Source organism: Scyliorhinus torazame, chromosome 6, assembly GCF_047496885.1.
Source record: "Scyliorhinus torazame isolate Kashiwa2021f chromosome 6, sScyTor2.1, whole genome shotgun sequence".
In the NCBI taxonomy this organism is placed as follows: domain Eukaryota; kingdom Metazoa; phylum Chordata; class Chondrichthyes; order Carcharhiniformes; family Scyliorhinidae; genus Scyliorhinus; species Scyliorhinus torazame.
In genome coordinates, this window is record NC_092712.1 from 73,334,609 (window position 1) to 73,348,691 (window position 14,083).

General features: G+C 44.0%; 2 protein-coding genes across 7 annotated transcripts in view; one reads left to right on the plus strand and one right to left on the minus strand.

Moving 5' to 3' along the window:
• Nucleotides 1–1,473: 1,473 nt before the first annotated feature.
• LOC140424841 (uncharacterized) lies at nucleotides 1,474–6,131 on the minus strand. The gene is made up of 2 exons (XM_072508332.1): nucleotides 5,618–6,131; nucleotides 1,474–4,408 (listed from the first exon to the last, which is right to left on the minus strand). Exon 2 carries the CDS (start codon nucleotides 3,908–3,910, stop codon nucleotides 2,834–2,836), a length of 1,077 nt encoding a protein of 358 aa, XP_072364433.1. The 5' UTR covers nucleotides 3,911–4,408; nucleotides 5,618–6,131; the 3' UTR covers nucleotides 1,474–2,833.
• Nucleotides 4,998–14,083, plus strand: part of pard3aa (par-3 family cell polarity regulator alpha, a) — a 1,126,646-nt gene continuing 1,117,560 nt past the window's right edge. For 4 of the 6 annotated variants that reach the window (XM_072508326.1, XM_072508329.1, XM_072508327.1 and 1 more), the window contains exon 1: nucleotides 4,999–5,403. In XM_072508326.1, the coding sequence (XP_072364427.1) occupies nucleotides 5,284–5,403 (120 nt within the window). In that variant the 5' untranslated portion in view covers nucleotides 4,999–5,283. Of the gene's footprint in view, nucleotides 5,404–14,083 lie in introns of all 6 variants that reach the window. The other 2 variants (XM_072508331.1, XM_072508330.1) reach the window with 1 other exon arrangement.

Consider the following 14,083-nt stretch of genomic DNA (forward strand, 5'->3'; position numbering starts at 1 on the left):
CCTGGTGGGAGCTCGGACCCGCGGCTGCGGTGGCCTTCCTGGTGGTGGGGCAGGGGGATCAGACTCCGGGGGGGGGGGGGGGGGGGGGGGGGCGGGGGCGGTGGGAGGCCTCCACGGCATCCAGGCCGTTGATCGGGGGCTACCGATCGGCAGGTGCCCGTGACCTGGAGGGGGCCTACCTCCTTCTGCGTGGGCCCGCTGTAGGGCTCCGCCATGTTGCACGGTGCCGGCTCGGAGACGGCCGTCGCACGCACGCGCCATCGCGGAGATGACCGTCACGCGCATGCGTGGACCCGCGCTGGCAGTGTGTGGAGCATTCCGGCGCCATGCTGGCCCGCTAAGGCACGTTATCAAACACCTTTTATGTATAGATAAGCTTTTGTCATCTGTGACTCCGTTGGTAGCACTTGTGACAAGAGATGTGACTACATTTAAAAAATAAATTTAGAGGACCCAATTCTTTTTTTTCCCAATTAAGGGGCAATTAAATGTGGCCAATCCAGCTACCCTGAACATCTTTTTGGGTTATGGGGATGAGACCCACGCAGACACGGGGAGAATGTGCAAACTCCACATGGACAGTGACCCGGAGCCAGGAGCGAACCCGGGTCCTTGGCGCCGTGCTGACCACTGTGACACCGTGCCGCACTTAGATGTTATTACTGTTAATATTTTGGGGGTCTATTGTGTTATTGTGTGAAGTGGGCATGTGGGTCTGTGTGTGTGTGCCACTATTTTAATTAACCCAAAGACTGATTGTCTCGTACGGTTTGAGACATGAAAGGAGTGTCGGTGTTAAAGGTATGTATTTGAAGTAGGTATGGCCAAGTGAATTTTCTATGAATAAACAAACATGGGTAGACATTTACATTTGGAGATAAGTAAAGGTTTAGATTTTTTGCATTTAAATTTCAAAGGGGAGTAAAGGTTTTACAAACTTTTACAAAGGAAGGTTAATTAAATTTTATTGCATGAGGAGGGCAATGGGGGAGAACATGGAAGATTTTTACATTTTGGGAAAGATAAAGTTTGAAGAAGTGCAAAGGATAATGGAACTGAAGATGAAATAGGAAAAGGGTATTTAGGGAGAAATGTTGGAGATGTGAGACCTCCTGAGGTTTGGTTGCATGAGAAAAACTATTAACAAAATCTCTGTGCTGAAAGAGGTGCAGTTTAAATCAGCCAACCAATCAAACCAGCAAAGTCATGAGGTCCAAAAAGCAGTCTTGTGTCTGAAGTTTTGAATTTCCACAGCAGAGTGGAAGTGAATTTGAGAAGTTTTGTGATATATGTTTCCTACAGCAACAGTGGGTTTGCTTTGTGGTAATAATCCTTGAAGTGCCACAACACAGTGGGCTTCTGCATGGTCAATTACAGCCCCACTTGACCTGGAGTTGCAACACAAGTGAAATTAGATTCTATTTTAAAATACCTGAGGACCTTGGCTGAGCCCAATAAATTGCAGTCACCAGGTTTGTAAATTTAACACAAATAACCTTTTATTATTTAACAATAATAAAATTAAAATGACAAAAATGTAACTGACTACCTAATACCCCTTTCTCAAAAAACCCTCCCACATTTCCAACTACCCCCACTCTACACACACACACATACTGACAACCTAGAGGGTAAGGGTGGTGGAGAGAAGAAAAAATGATGATAAAGTAAAAAGGATAAAAGATCTACGATGCACTATGGTGGTTTTCAGTTAAAGTCTTTTAGGATTTCAATCTTTTGCTTCAATGCTTCTTCCTTTTAAGCTTGAGAGAGTTTTCTCTGTAAGGCTGTCTACTTTCATTGTAGATTATCATAGAATTTACAGTGCAGAAGGAGGCCATTCGGCCCATCGAGTCTGCACTGGTTCTTGGAAAGAGCATCCCACCCAAGGTAAACACCTCCACCCTATCCCCATAACCCAGTAACCCCACCCAACACTAAGGGCAATTTTGGACACTAAGGGCAATTTATCATGGCCAATCCACCTAACCTGCACATCTTTGGACTGTGGGAGGAAACCGGAGCACCCGGAGGAAACCCACGCACACACGGGGAGGACGTGCAGACTCCGCACAGACAGTGACCCAAGCCGGAATCGAACCTGGGACCCTGGAGCTGTGAAGCAATTGTGTTATCCACAACGCTACCGTGCTGCCCGGAGATTCAAGACCATTTCAACTCCGCGGTAAAGATGTGCCAGGCACTCACTGGTTTAAAACAAAAAAGCAATCCTATACTTCAGCAGAGAGGGAGAGCTCCTATTCCCTTCAAGGTCTAACCAGGTCTCTCAGAAGCATCCCACAGAAACCAATCACTGACTGTTGTCAACCAGAACAGTGTCCCTGACCAATCCACAGGTTGCCAGCCAACCAATTGAACCAACTTTCTCCAATGCTTGTTCTTAAGATTCCCTTGGCGCCGACTCGTCTGCTTTCTCTCTTCAAAAAGAAAACACTATCCTAACTAGCAGTCTACCTTAGCATAAGTCCACTGCTAATTCCGATTATGAGTCCATGGACCAAAAATAATAAAATAAAATCCAAGAAATGCACATTCTTGCCTCCATAACCTTTCACTTCCTCATTAATCAAGAATCTATCTACCGCTGCCGTAAAATATATTAGTAAGAGTCTTACAACACCAGGTTAAAGTCCAACAGGTTTGTTTCGATGTCACTAGCTTTCGGAGCGCTGCTCCTTCCTCAGGTGAATGAAGAGGTATGTTCCAGAAACATATATATATTGACAGATTCAAAGATGCCAGACAATGCTTGGAATGCGAGCATTAGCAGGTGATTAAATCTTTACAGATCCAGAGATGGGGTAACCCCAGGTTAAAAAGGTGTGAATTGTGTCAAGCCAGGACAGTTGGTAGGACTTTGCAGGCCAAATGGTGGGGGATGAATGTAATGCGACATGAATCCCAGGTCCCGGTTGAGGCCGCACTCATGTGTGCGGAACTTGGCTATAAGTTTCTGCTCGGCGATTCTGTGTTGTCGCACGTCCTGAAGGCCGCCTTGGAGAACGGTTACCTGGAGATCAGAGGCTGAATGCCCTTGACTGCTGAAGTGTTCCCCAACTGGAAGGGAACATTCCTGTCTGGTGATTGTCGTGCAATGTCCGTTCATTCGTTGTCGCAGAGTCTGCATGGTCTCGCCAATGTACCACGCTTCGGGACATCCTTTCCTGCAGCGTATGAGGTAGACAACGTTGGCCGAGTCACACGAGTATGTACCGCGTAGCTGGTGGGTGGTGTTCTTACGTGTAATGGTGGTATCCATGTCGATGATCTGGCACGTCTTGCAGAGATTGCCACGGCAGGGTTGTGTGGTGTCGTGGTCACTGTTCTGAAGGCTGGGTAGTTTGCTGCAAACAATGGTTTGTTTGAGGTTGCGCGGTTGTTTGAAGGCAAGTAGTGGGGGTGTGGGGATGACCTTGGCAAGATGTTCATCTTCATCGATGACGTGTTGAAGGCTGTGAAGGAGATGTCGTAGTTTCTCCGCTCCGGGAAAGTACTGGACGACGAAGGGTATTCTGTCGGTTGTGTCCCATTTTTGTCTTCTGAGGAGGTTGGTGCGGTTTTTTGCTGTGGCGCGTTGGAACTGTCGATCGATGAGTCGAGCGCCACATCCCGTTCGTACGAGGGCATCTTTCAACGTCTGTAGATGTCTGTTACGCTCCTCCTCATCTGAGCAGATCCTGTGTATACGGAGAGCTTGTCCACAAGGGATGACTTCTTTAATGTGTTTAGGGTGGAAGCTGGAGAAGTGGAGCATCGTGAGGTTATCCGTGGGTTTGCGGTAAAGCAAAGTGCTGAGGTGACCGTCCTTGATGGAGACGAGTGTGTCCAAGAATGCAACTGATTTTGGAGAGTAGTCCATGGTGAGTCTGATGGAACTTATTGATGTCATCGTGTAGTTGTTTCAGTGATTCTTCGCCGTGGGTCCAAAGGAAAAAAATGTCATCGATGTATCTGGTGTATAACGTCGGTTGAAGGTCCTGTGTGGTGAGTAGGTCTTGTTCAAACTTGTGCATGAAGATGTTGGCGTATTGGGGTGCGAATTTGGTCCCCATGGCTGTTTCATGCGTCTGGATGAAGAACTTGTTGTCGAAGGTGAAGTTGTGATCCAGAATGAAGCGGATGAGTTGCAGAATTGCGTCTGGAGATTGGCAGTTGTCGGTGTTGAGTACTGAGGCTGTTGCAGCAATGCCGTCGTCATGGGGGATGCTGCTGGAGAGTGCCGAGACGTCCATTGTGACGAGGAATGTTCCTGGTTCAACTGGTCCATGGGTGCTGAGTTTCTGTAGGAAGTCCGTCGTGTCGCGACAGAAGCTGGGCGTACCTTGTACGATGGATTTCAAGATGCCCTCGATGTAGCCAGAGAGGTTCTCACACAGGGTCCCATTGCCTGAAACGATAGGACGTAAAAGATATTCAAAGACTCTTCTTCCACTGTCTTTCGAGGAAGAGAGTTCTAGACTCCCAACCCTCTGAGAAAAAAGGTCTTCTCATCAGTCTTAAATGAGCGACCGCATATTTTTAAACAGTGACCATACATGTTGGTAGTAAGGTGTTCGCAAAGGCCTCCTGCGTTGCCTGGCTGAGTCCTTCTTTGGGAAAGGGGGGTAATTTCATGGTCCCCTATTTCATCTGTGCCTGCACCCTTTAAACTGCGAGGGTGACCACCTGCAGAAGACTGCTGTTCACAGAGCGTCCACTACCATCGGCCAGGGGGTGGGGAGGAAATTGGGAACGGCAGTGGTAGTGACCGGGTGCAGTACTGTTTATTTAATTTTAAAAAAAATCTTGGTCCTTGGTTGCAACAGCGAATAAACTTTAGGAACAGGCTGTGCGGGTTCAGATGCAGCCAGCCCCGTGTGCGGTTAAAAGCCGAAGCAATGGCTCTGCCATGTTGCAGTACTGCGAGTGGCCAGGGCGGGGAGACACTGGGTGGCTCCGTCGCGTCCCCGATTCCAGGTTCGCTCTGCGTGAGGATCGCGCCCCGGCTCCACTCCCACAAACAGGAACAGGTGGCGGCAGGACAGGGGCGCCGTGTACAACCCGAGCCGGGGGCCGCTCGCAACAGCACACCATGGAAACCACTTCGTTTTACGCGGCCAGGGTCGGGGCGGAATAAAACAAAAGAGACAAGTTTGCTGGACGGGGGAAGGGAAGGTTTTGAGCCTTCCTGTTGTATCTGGGCTTGGGCTGACGCTCTTCATATCTGCTCCGAGGAGAGAGATCCTTTGGTGTGTGTACATATTGCTGTTGCCGAGAGGAGTAATGAAAGTGACCGTCTGCTTCGCGAGGACCAGGGTGGTTGTTCCTTGTGGAGACGGAGCCATCACCGTGCACAGTCTGATCCAACAAGCGGTGACCAGGTACCGCAGGGCCATCGCCAAGGTGAGTGTGGGGAGAGGAGCCGGCTGGCCGCCGACACAATGTGGCGAGTCGGGGCGACACAATGTATCCACCAGGCGCTGGAGCCGGGAGCAACATGGCGCTTCCTGATATTCCTGCTGGATACATGGTTTCAGCTCCCCCTACATTTCAGGGAGTGAGTGGGGAGAGGAAATAAAAGTACGAATCGCAATCTTAAAGTTACTTCGACCCTCACCTCTCCTTCCTCCTCCTATCCAGTTTGAAGTCTTAAAACATTTTTTTAAACCAACTTCGACCCGCACTGTAAGTTTCGTTCCCTCTGCATCTCTGCTCCCTCTCCTCCAAAAGCATAATTGGTGTGAGGTGAAATGTGGCGTCTGAGGATTGGGGATGAGGGGAGGAGAAGGCGATTCAACTCCAGGCCGAGGCTTTCCCAAACACTGAGGCCTCGGAGAGCTTTTCTGGGAAACATTCCGGCAAGAGTTTGGTTTTCAGGTTCACTCACTGGATCGTAACTCGATTTACTGACTATGTCGGAATGGCACTTATGAATGGGAAACTTGAGCCCCCCTTTAGAGTAAATCTTGACGATTGGATTAATTGAGCCTCAAAGTGGATTCTTGGGGAATCAGCAGGGCCAGAGATCAATGGTTAAATAAAAATAACCATCGCAAATAAAAATAACGCAGCTATATCTTCAGACAACAAAATAAAAGAACCTTTACTTCAGATGGGGACACATTGGACTAGTGTTCAATTTGCATTTACAGTAAATCGGTTGAATTTCAGTTTTGAGCTAACTAAATGTGTTGGTGCAAGTCTGTTGAGTAATTAGACTAGAGGTCACTTCCTTGTAAAACTGTTAAAAATTAACGCGTAACCATAGGAAAATTCGGCCAATGGACCTGAAAATGTAGTTTAGTTATGTCTGACATTTATTTGTGCCTTTCGTACAGCTCAATTATTTTCAAATTATGGTACCATTACAGTTTACTAAAATTGTGTTCAGAAGCCCATCAACTTTGTTATTCTCTTTGTATAATTCGTTCCAGCAAAAACAAATGCAGTGTAATTTTCATGAGCCTGTCAATTATTTTGAAGCATTCAGAACAGTTGTGACCTTCATATTGCTGTCACGTGTGATCTTTTAGCACTTGGCAAAAGGCAACATTAGATATTTCATTAGGACAGTGCTTTTTGTTTACCACAAATAACACCGTACATATCAACAGACTCAATTTTTACATTTTGCTGTCAAATCAAGTTGATATTTTAGGTGAGCTGATTGTATGCCATGTCCAGCAAAGTGGGAGTTTGGGCTGAGTTGGGTAATTGATTGTGAGAGAAATAAGATTGCCTGCTCTGAATGATCGATAGCTGAAGCCCGTAGGAGATGTGTTAGATATTAGTGGAAGCCTGATGTATATCTGTTACTTCATAGTGCCATCTAACTGCTGGTTAATCATGTTTTATGTCCCTGGATCATCATTTGTGATAAATTTTCTGAATGTTTGTGTGTAATTGGATTGTGAAAAAGCTTCACTGTAAACCATTGATTGTGTTTACTAATGCAAGCAACATTTAAAATATTTTAATTATTAGTTGAATAGTTTGCTTGGGGTGATTTTTGGATTATTTTAAAGAATACAATGACGTTGGGAAAAAAAATGGGTGATCTGGGTGTTGCCATGGAGAAAGTGACCGGCTTTTCTCCCAAAGTTTTGTGTAAATCAAAAAAGTTGCAGAGCTTGAACAAATTTCTTTTGTTTGCATAATTTCCAGCAAGTGTCAACTAGGCAGGTTACAAGCTTGACCAAATGCCCCAGCTAGTCGAAGTTGACTTTACCAGCCTCTCCGTATCCTTTTTGACAAGGTTTGAAATTTAACATTCTTGTATTTTTCCCAGCTGAAAATCTTAGGCAACATGTCTCTCTTTTCAAGTTCTCTACTACCAAGCGGCTGTTTGTGTGCGCGTGTGTGTGGAAAAGTTGCAGCATTGATTCGCTGGGATGATGCGCTAGTTGTGGTTGGGTTGAACTACTTGAATGAGTAATAGTATAAAATATTGAAAAATAATTTCCACTGGTTGGGGAATTGGCAAGAAGGGGGCATAATTTTCAGGATGAGTGGATGCATTATAATGCAAAGAATTATATACAATTTACAGCACAGAAACCGACCATTTAGCCCAATTGCTGTATGCTGGTGTTTATACTCTACATGGAGCTCCTCCAATCCTATTTCATCTTATCCTATCCCCACTTCCTTCTAAATATTTAAACTATGGAATGTCAATCTGAACATTGAAGAGAGAACCCAATGTTTGGAAAAAGTTAAAAGCATTAAAACTCAGCTGTGATATCTGTTGTATCTAGATAGCCTGCCAACAGTCACATGCAGGATCACATGTAAAGGATGCTACTTGGGCAGATGCCAGCTGACTATTCCAGCATAAATCAGCACCTTCAGGATAGGAAGGGGATCTCCTTCGTAGAGTCCTTTTTATAAAAAAAAAAAAAAAAAGTTGAAGTACCCAGTTTTTTTTTTTTTTTTCCCCAATCAGGGGGCAATTTAGTGTGGCCAATCCACCTACCCTGCACATCTTTGGTTTGTGGGGGTGAAACCCACGCAGACACAGCGAGAATATGCAAACTCCATATGGACAGTGACCCAGGGCTGGGATCGAACCCGGTTCCTTAGTGCCTTGAGGCAGCAGTGCTAACCACTGCACCACTCTGCCGCCCTTCCTCAGTAGAATCCTTTGCAGAATATTAGTTTTGAAGAAAACGGTGCTGAGAACCATTTAGTTGGATAAGCTGCAACAGTTCTATCCAACTATGTGCCATCTTCTTCTAGAATTAATTTTTATTCAAGTCACCTCTTTGTCAGTACAAGTCTTATCAGTGAGTCTCCATATTTTCAGTATCTGCGACCAATACTTCCCTTGAGCACAAGTGCAACCAGGCTACGTCCACCACCACTCTGCTCCGACAGGCTGAACATATTCTCATGTTGGACAACGTCTCTAATAACTCCACTCACTTGCTCCAAATACAAACTCCTAGCTATACCTACCTTTACCTTGATGTGGAACATTCCCTCTCCAGTCCTACTTCTGCTTTTTTCCAATATCAGTGATGTTTTACTGCTGTCAGCCTGAAGTAGAAATTACATTAACTTTTCTTCAAATTTTCACCCTTTTCTCATCGTCACATAGTTCTTGCTGATTCTTCCCTTCCTTAACTTCTCTGCCTCCATTTTATTGAGCAATATTTACTCTCCATGTGCTGCTTGCCATAGCTATTTGACTACACTTCCTCACACCCTGCTTCTTATAAGGACCCCATTCCATCCTTACGGTTTCTGTGCCTCCATCACATCTGATGCAGTCTTCCATTCCAGTGTTTCTAATATATAACCCTTTTATCTTCAACCGAAAAGTCATTCCACATTGGTTGACTAGGACCTTGACCATGCCTGTCCCATTTCTTCCATTTCTGCCCTGCCCTTTATCCGCTTCCTCAGAGTCAGATAGGTTGGCACGTTGGCATCGTGTCTGCGTGGGTTTCCTCCCACGAGTTTCAAAAGACGTGTTTGTTAGGTGAGTTGGACATTCTGAATTCTCCCTCCGTGTACCTGATCAGGCGCCACAGTGTGGTGACTAGGGGATTTTCACAGTGACTTCATTGCAGTGTTAATGCAAGCCGACTTGTGACACTAATAAAGATTATAGATTATCATTACCTTCACTTTCCATCTCACCTGCCTCAATCAGTAGCTGGCCTCCACCATCTTCCCCTCCATTTCAGCACTGTTCTTACTGTGACAATCCCTTCCAAGGGACAGTGATTTGTGTAATTCTGTCCTATTAGTCTACTGTATTCTGCATCCAGTGAGGGCTTCTCTACACTGGAGTAATCACTTTGCGGAACACTTTCTTCAATCCACAAGTGTGATTGAGTTTCTGGTTGCATGACAATTTAACTCTCCACCTTGCTCTCATGCAGTCTTCTCTCTCTTCTGCCTTACGGTTTTCAAATAAGGTTCAACATAAGCCTGAGGATCATTTTTGAGTGAGGTACTTTACAGCCCTCGACTCAACATTGAGTTCAACAATTGCAGGCTGTCATGTCTGTCTCCATTCTGTTTCATTTTCCTTGTTTTGCTTTCGGACAGTGGCTGTCCATCATTCTGCCATTCATGTCTCCTCTCGACCCATCTTTTTTTATTTCTTTATTTGTCCTTTTGTCTTTCGCCCGTTTTGTCATTTAATTACTCCTGTCTTCCAGGATCTCTGAGATTCCCTTTTGTTCTTTTATCCCACCTACATTTCCTTGTTCTGTTGAGGGGCCACTGATAGATTCATGGGACCACAGAATTCCTACAGTGCAGATGGGTGCCATTCGGCCCATAGAATCTGCACCGACCCTCTGAAAGAGCACCCAACCAGGTCCACTCCCTGCACTAACCCCGTAACCCCGTTTAACCTGCATATTGGTGGACACCAGGAGCAATTTAGCATGGTCAATCCATCTAACCTGCACCTCTTCGGACTGTGGGAGGAAACCCACGCAGACACTGGGAGAATGTGCAACTCCACACAGACAAACAGTTACCCAAGGTGAGAATCGGGCCTGGGTCCCTGATGCTGTGAGGCAGCAGTGCCAGTCAAAATAGTAACTCTGTTTCTCACTAATAGGCTGTAAGATCTGCCTCTGCAGAGGGCATTTAAAAGTTTATTGGATAAACATATGGATGATAATGGCATAGTGTAGGTTAGATGGCTTTTGTTTCGGTGCAACATCGTGGGCCGAAGGGCCTGTACTGCGCTGTATTGTTCTATGTTCTATGCTTCTAATATTCTTACATTATGTTTTTAGATGATGCCTGACCCGTTGAGTATTTCCAGCATTTTCTGTTTTTATTTTGGATTTCTAGTATCTGCAGTATTTATTTATTTATTAGCTTACTTAAATTGGCATAATTAAAAAATATATATAATTTAGAATACCCAATTATTTGTTTTTCCAATTTAGTGTGGCCAATCCACGTACTCTGCACATCTTTGGGTTGTGGGGGTGAAACCCACGTAGACACGGGGGGAATGTGCAAACTCCACACAGACAGTGACCCAGGGCCGGGATCGAACCTGGGTTCTCAGTGCCGTAGGCAGCAGTGTTAACCACTGGGCCACCTTGCTGCCCTTTAAATTGGCATAAATGTAGTAAACTATTTTAAAATTTAAATTTTAAAAAAAAATTTAGAGTATCCAATTTATTTTTCTAATTAAGGGGCAATTTAGTGTGGCCAATTCGCCTTCCCCGCACATCTTTGGGTTGTGGAGGCAAGACCCACGCAAACACGGGGAGAATGTGCAAACTCCACATGGACAGTGACCCAGAGCTGGGATCAAACCTGGGACCTCGGCGCCGTGAGGCTGCAGTGCTACCACTGTGCCACCGTGCAGCCCTAGTAAACTATTTTTTACAATAGAGTAGATGCTTACATTTATCTGGTTGTTTGGTATTTTTAAGGAAACACCAAATGTTGGTTGTCAAATTGATTTTCCAAATTCGATATAGCACCCAGCTTTGCTTCAGAATGGTTCAAATTTCAAATAAACTGACGGTGGCCAGAGTCCAAAATGTGCCTATCCAGAACAGATTAATTCTGTAAAATATATCATAATGCTATTTCTAGTTGCGAACATGATTTTTGTTTGATTTTTAAAGTTTGCTGGAAAGTGGAACTTGCCCACTGACTGCTTTAAGTTACTCTCAGTCTGCTTTGTTCTCACATCCCTCAGTATCTCCTGACCATTCTCCTATTGGATGCAGACCACTGGAAGGGGAAGCTTTTTACCATGTATTTTGAAGTTCTCTCTTTTTTAAAAAAATTTGTCTTGGGTTAACTCTACGAAACCAGCTATGAGACACAATATTCACTTCAGGCATGAAGTTATTTGGAAATGGATTGTCCTACTAACCTGGCAGACCCAGGGACGGTGGGACTGCCGTATGAGGAGAGATTGAATTGGGTTAGGATTATATTCGCTGAAGTATAAAATTCTAACTGGACTAGACAGGGTAGATGCAAGAAGGATGTTCCCGATGGTGGGAGAGTCCAGAACCAGGGGGCACATGCTTGAGGATAAAGGGGAGACCATTTCGGACTGAGGTGTGAAACGTCTTTACCCAGTGAGGTTGAGCCTGTATATTATGTAGATTGCTGCTTGTATGTCATTACTGGTTGTTCCTAAGTTTGAAGTTAATCTGATTCATAAAATGCTGTCTCACAGGCAACATAGGATGCAATATTAAAATAAATAAATACTGCAAATGAATTTGTCAGCTCTGGATTGGGAGTAGGAACTGTCATGTGAGAGTACCTTTAAGAAATGGATGTTTAAGCAATGTACCTTTAAGAAATGGAGCTGATCATATTACTGAAGTGATGTCTCCACCACAGAAAGCAGTTGAAACCAAAAACATTATATATTTTCAAGAAGGAGTTAGATATAGCTCTTGGGGCTAAAGGGATCAATGGATATGGGGTGTTAGTGGGAACAGGTTACTGAGTTAGGTGATCAGTCATGGTCGTAATGAATGGCGAAGCAGACTCAATGGGCTGAATTGCCTCCTCCTGCTCCTATTTTCTATGTCCAAGTTTGTTCCTCGATCGCACTTTAGCTCTGGGACTTCATTCGGAAATGGACTTGTTGGCCATTAATTGGCAACAAAATATGAAACTACCTTATTTCAATCCTACTGATACTGCCCATCATATTCAATACATAATAACTTTTTTATGTTTGGCGTACAGACCTGAGCTGCATTCCACTTCAGATATGATAGCTGCTGGGGTCTGAGGTGAAATAAACTTTGACAACCGCAGCTTGGTTCATGGTGAGCCGCAGCATGAAAAATTTATTAGCAGTCTTGTTCACAAAGGCCTCAAACCTTTACTGATGTGGAAAGTGGAATTGATTAGCATAAAATCAGTTGCCATATGTACTTTTTTGCCACTTGCTGTTCTGTGACGGGGAGCAATGGTCGATAAACGGAGCTAAGGTATAGATCAGCCATGGTCTAATTGAATGCAGTCTTGAAGGGTTTATTCTATTCCGTGTTCACCTGATTAATATTGTGCCCGATAGTATTTCAAATAATCTCTTAAATCATGGCAATTAGGGAGCTCTTGGCAAGGTGGTCTCTCTTTAACATCTTTAAGAAATAGCTGATTTTTTTGGACTTAATTGCATAGAAATATTTTAGAAATAAATGGATAATAGCATGGAACATCTGGGAATATATTTATGAATATAATTATAGAAAAATGAAATGTAGTTAAACCATCAGTCCTATTCCTCCTAGTAACCATCTCTAATTTCCACTATCAATGACATTCTAATTTAATTCTCCAGTGATGAATAACTGCAGATAATAGTTTTCTATTCAATAAAAAAAGTACTTTGTGGAATAATTCCTCACCCTTTCACCTTTATTCTTTCTTCCCTGGAGCAGCAAGGCTTTGAGATAACAAACTGACATTACAGTCTTTGTTGTTTAACCCTGGTCAGGATTCCTCAGATGATCTGTGATCTTTTGCTATCTTACATAGCATTGCAAATTATTTACAGCATGGAAACCGGCCATTTGGCCCAACAGTTCTATGCCAATATTTATGTTCCTCACAGGCCTCTACCCGCCTTTCTTCCTCTAAAGCACTCAACATAGTGGAGAAAGACATAGAAAGTTATTTATTTTGCATCCAAACAGGTTATCTGAACTTTTTCTTGTAACAAACTCCACTTACTACCTTGTGGCTAAAGAACTTGGATTTCTGATTTCTCTCTCTCTCTCTCTCTCTCTCTCTCTCTCTCTCTCACTAACCTCTCAGCTTGGTGCCACTCTCTGTCTTTTTTGGATATTCTCCAATGTCCCTGTCATTTCTATAATAACACAAAACAAAACTATTCATAGTCCTTTCAGTGTGGTCTAACCAAGGTTTTATGCCAGTTTATTTATTTATTTTTAAAATAGTACCCAATTATATTTTTCCCAATTAAGGGCCAATTTAGCATGGCCAATTGACCTACCCTGTACATCTTTTTGGGTTGTGGGGATGGGACTCGCGCAGAAACGGGGTGAATGTGCAAACTCTACATGGACAGTGACCTGGGGTCGGAATTGAATCCGGGTCTTCGGAGCTGCGTCTATGCCAGTTTAATGTAACTTCTCGGTTTTTCAATTCTATCCCTCTGGAAATGAACCCCCCCACACCCACAGTCCTTTTTTGTGAACTTGTTCATCACTACTGTGTCTCTACCCCCTGGAACCTTCTGCTCCTCTACCCCATTACACATTTATTACACTCGAGTAGTATTTGGCTGCCTCATTCTTCCAGAATATACAACCTCACACTTATCTATATTGAAATTCATTTTCCAATTACATGGCCATTGTTCAAATTGTAATGTCTTCCTACGTTTTGTTGCAGTTCTTCCCAAAAAGGCGAAGTAAAATAAGCAAAACAAATTGAAATGCAAAGACACTGCACAAATGGTACCAAGAGCAAGAAGGTAGTTTTGTACGAGGTGTGTGACATTGCTCTAAGTGTAGTAGTTCTCATTGTTTAAAGTAAGTCATAGTCCACCTATTTAATTGAATAGGCGCATTGAAGGGTGTACACTCCAGGTCCC

What these genes read in the sequence shown, in the direction of transcription:
- LOC140424841 (XM_072508332.1), bottom strand. Translation starts at nt 3,910, where the DNA reads ATGACATCAATAAGTTCCATCAGACTCACCATGGACTACTCTCCAAAA.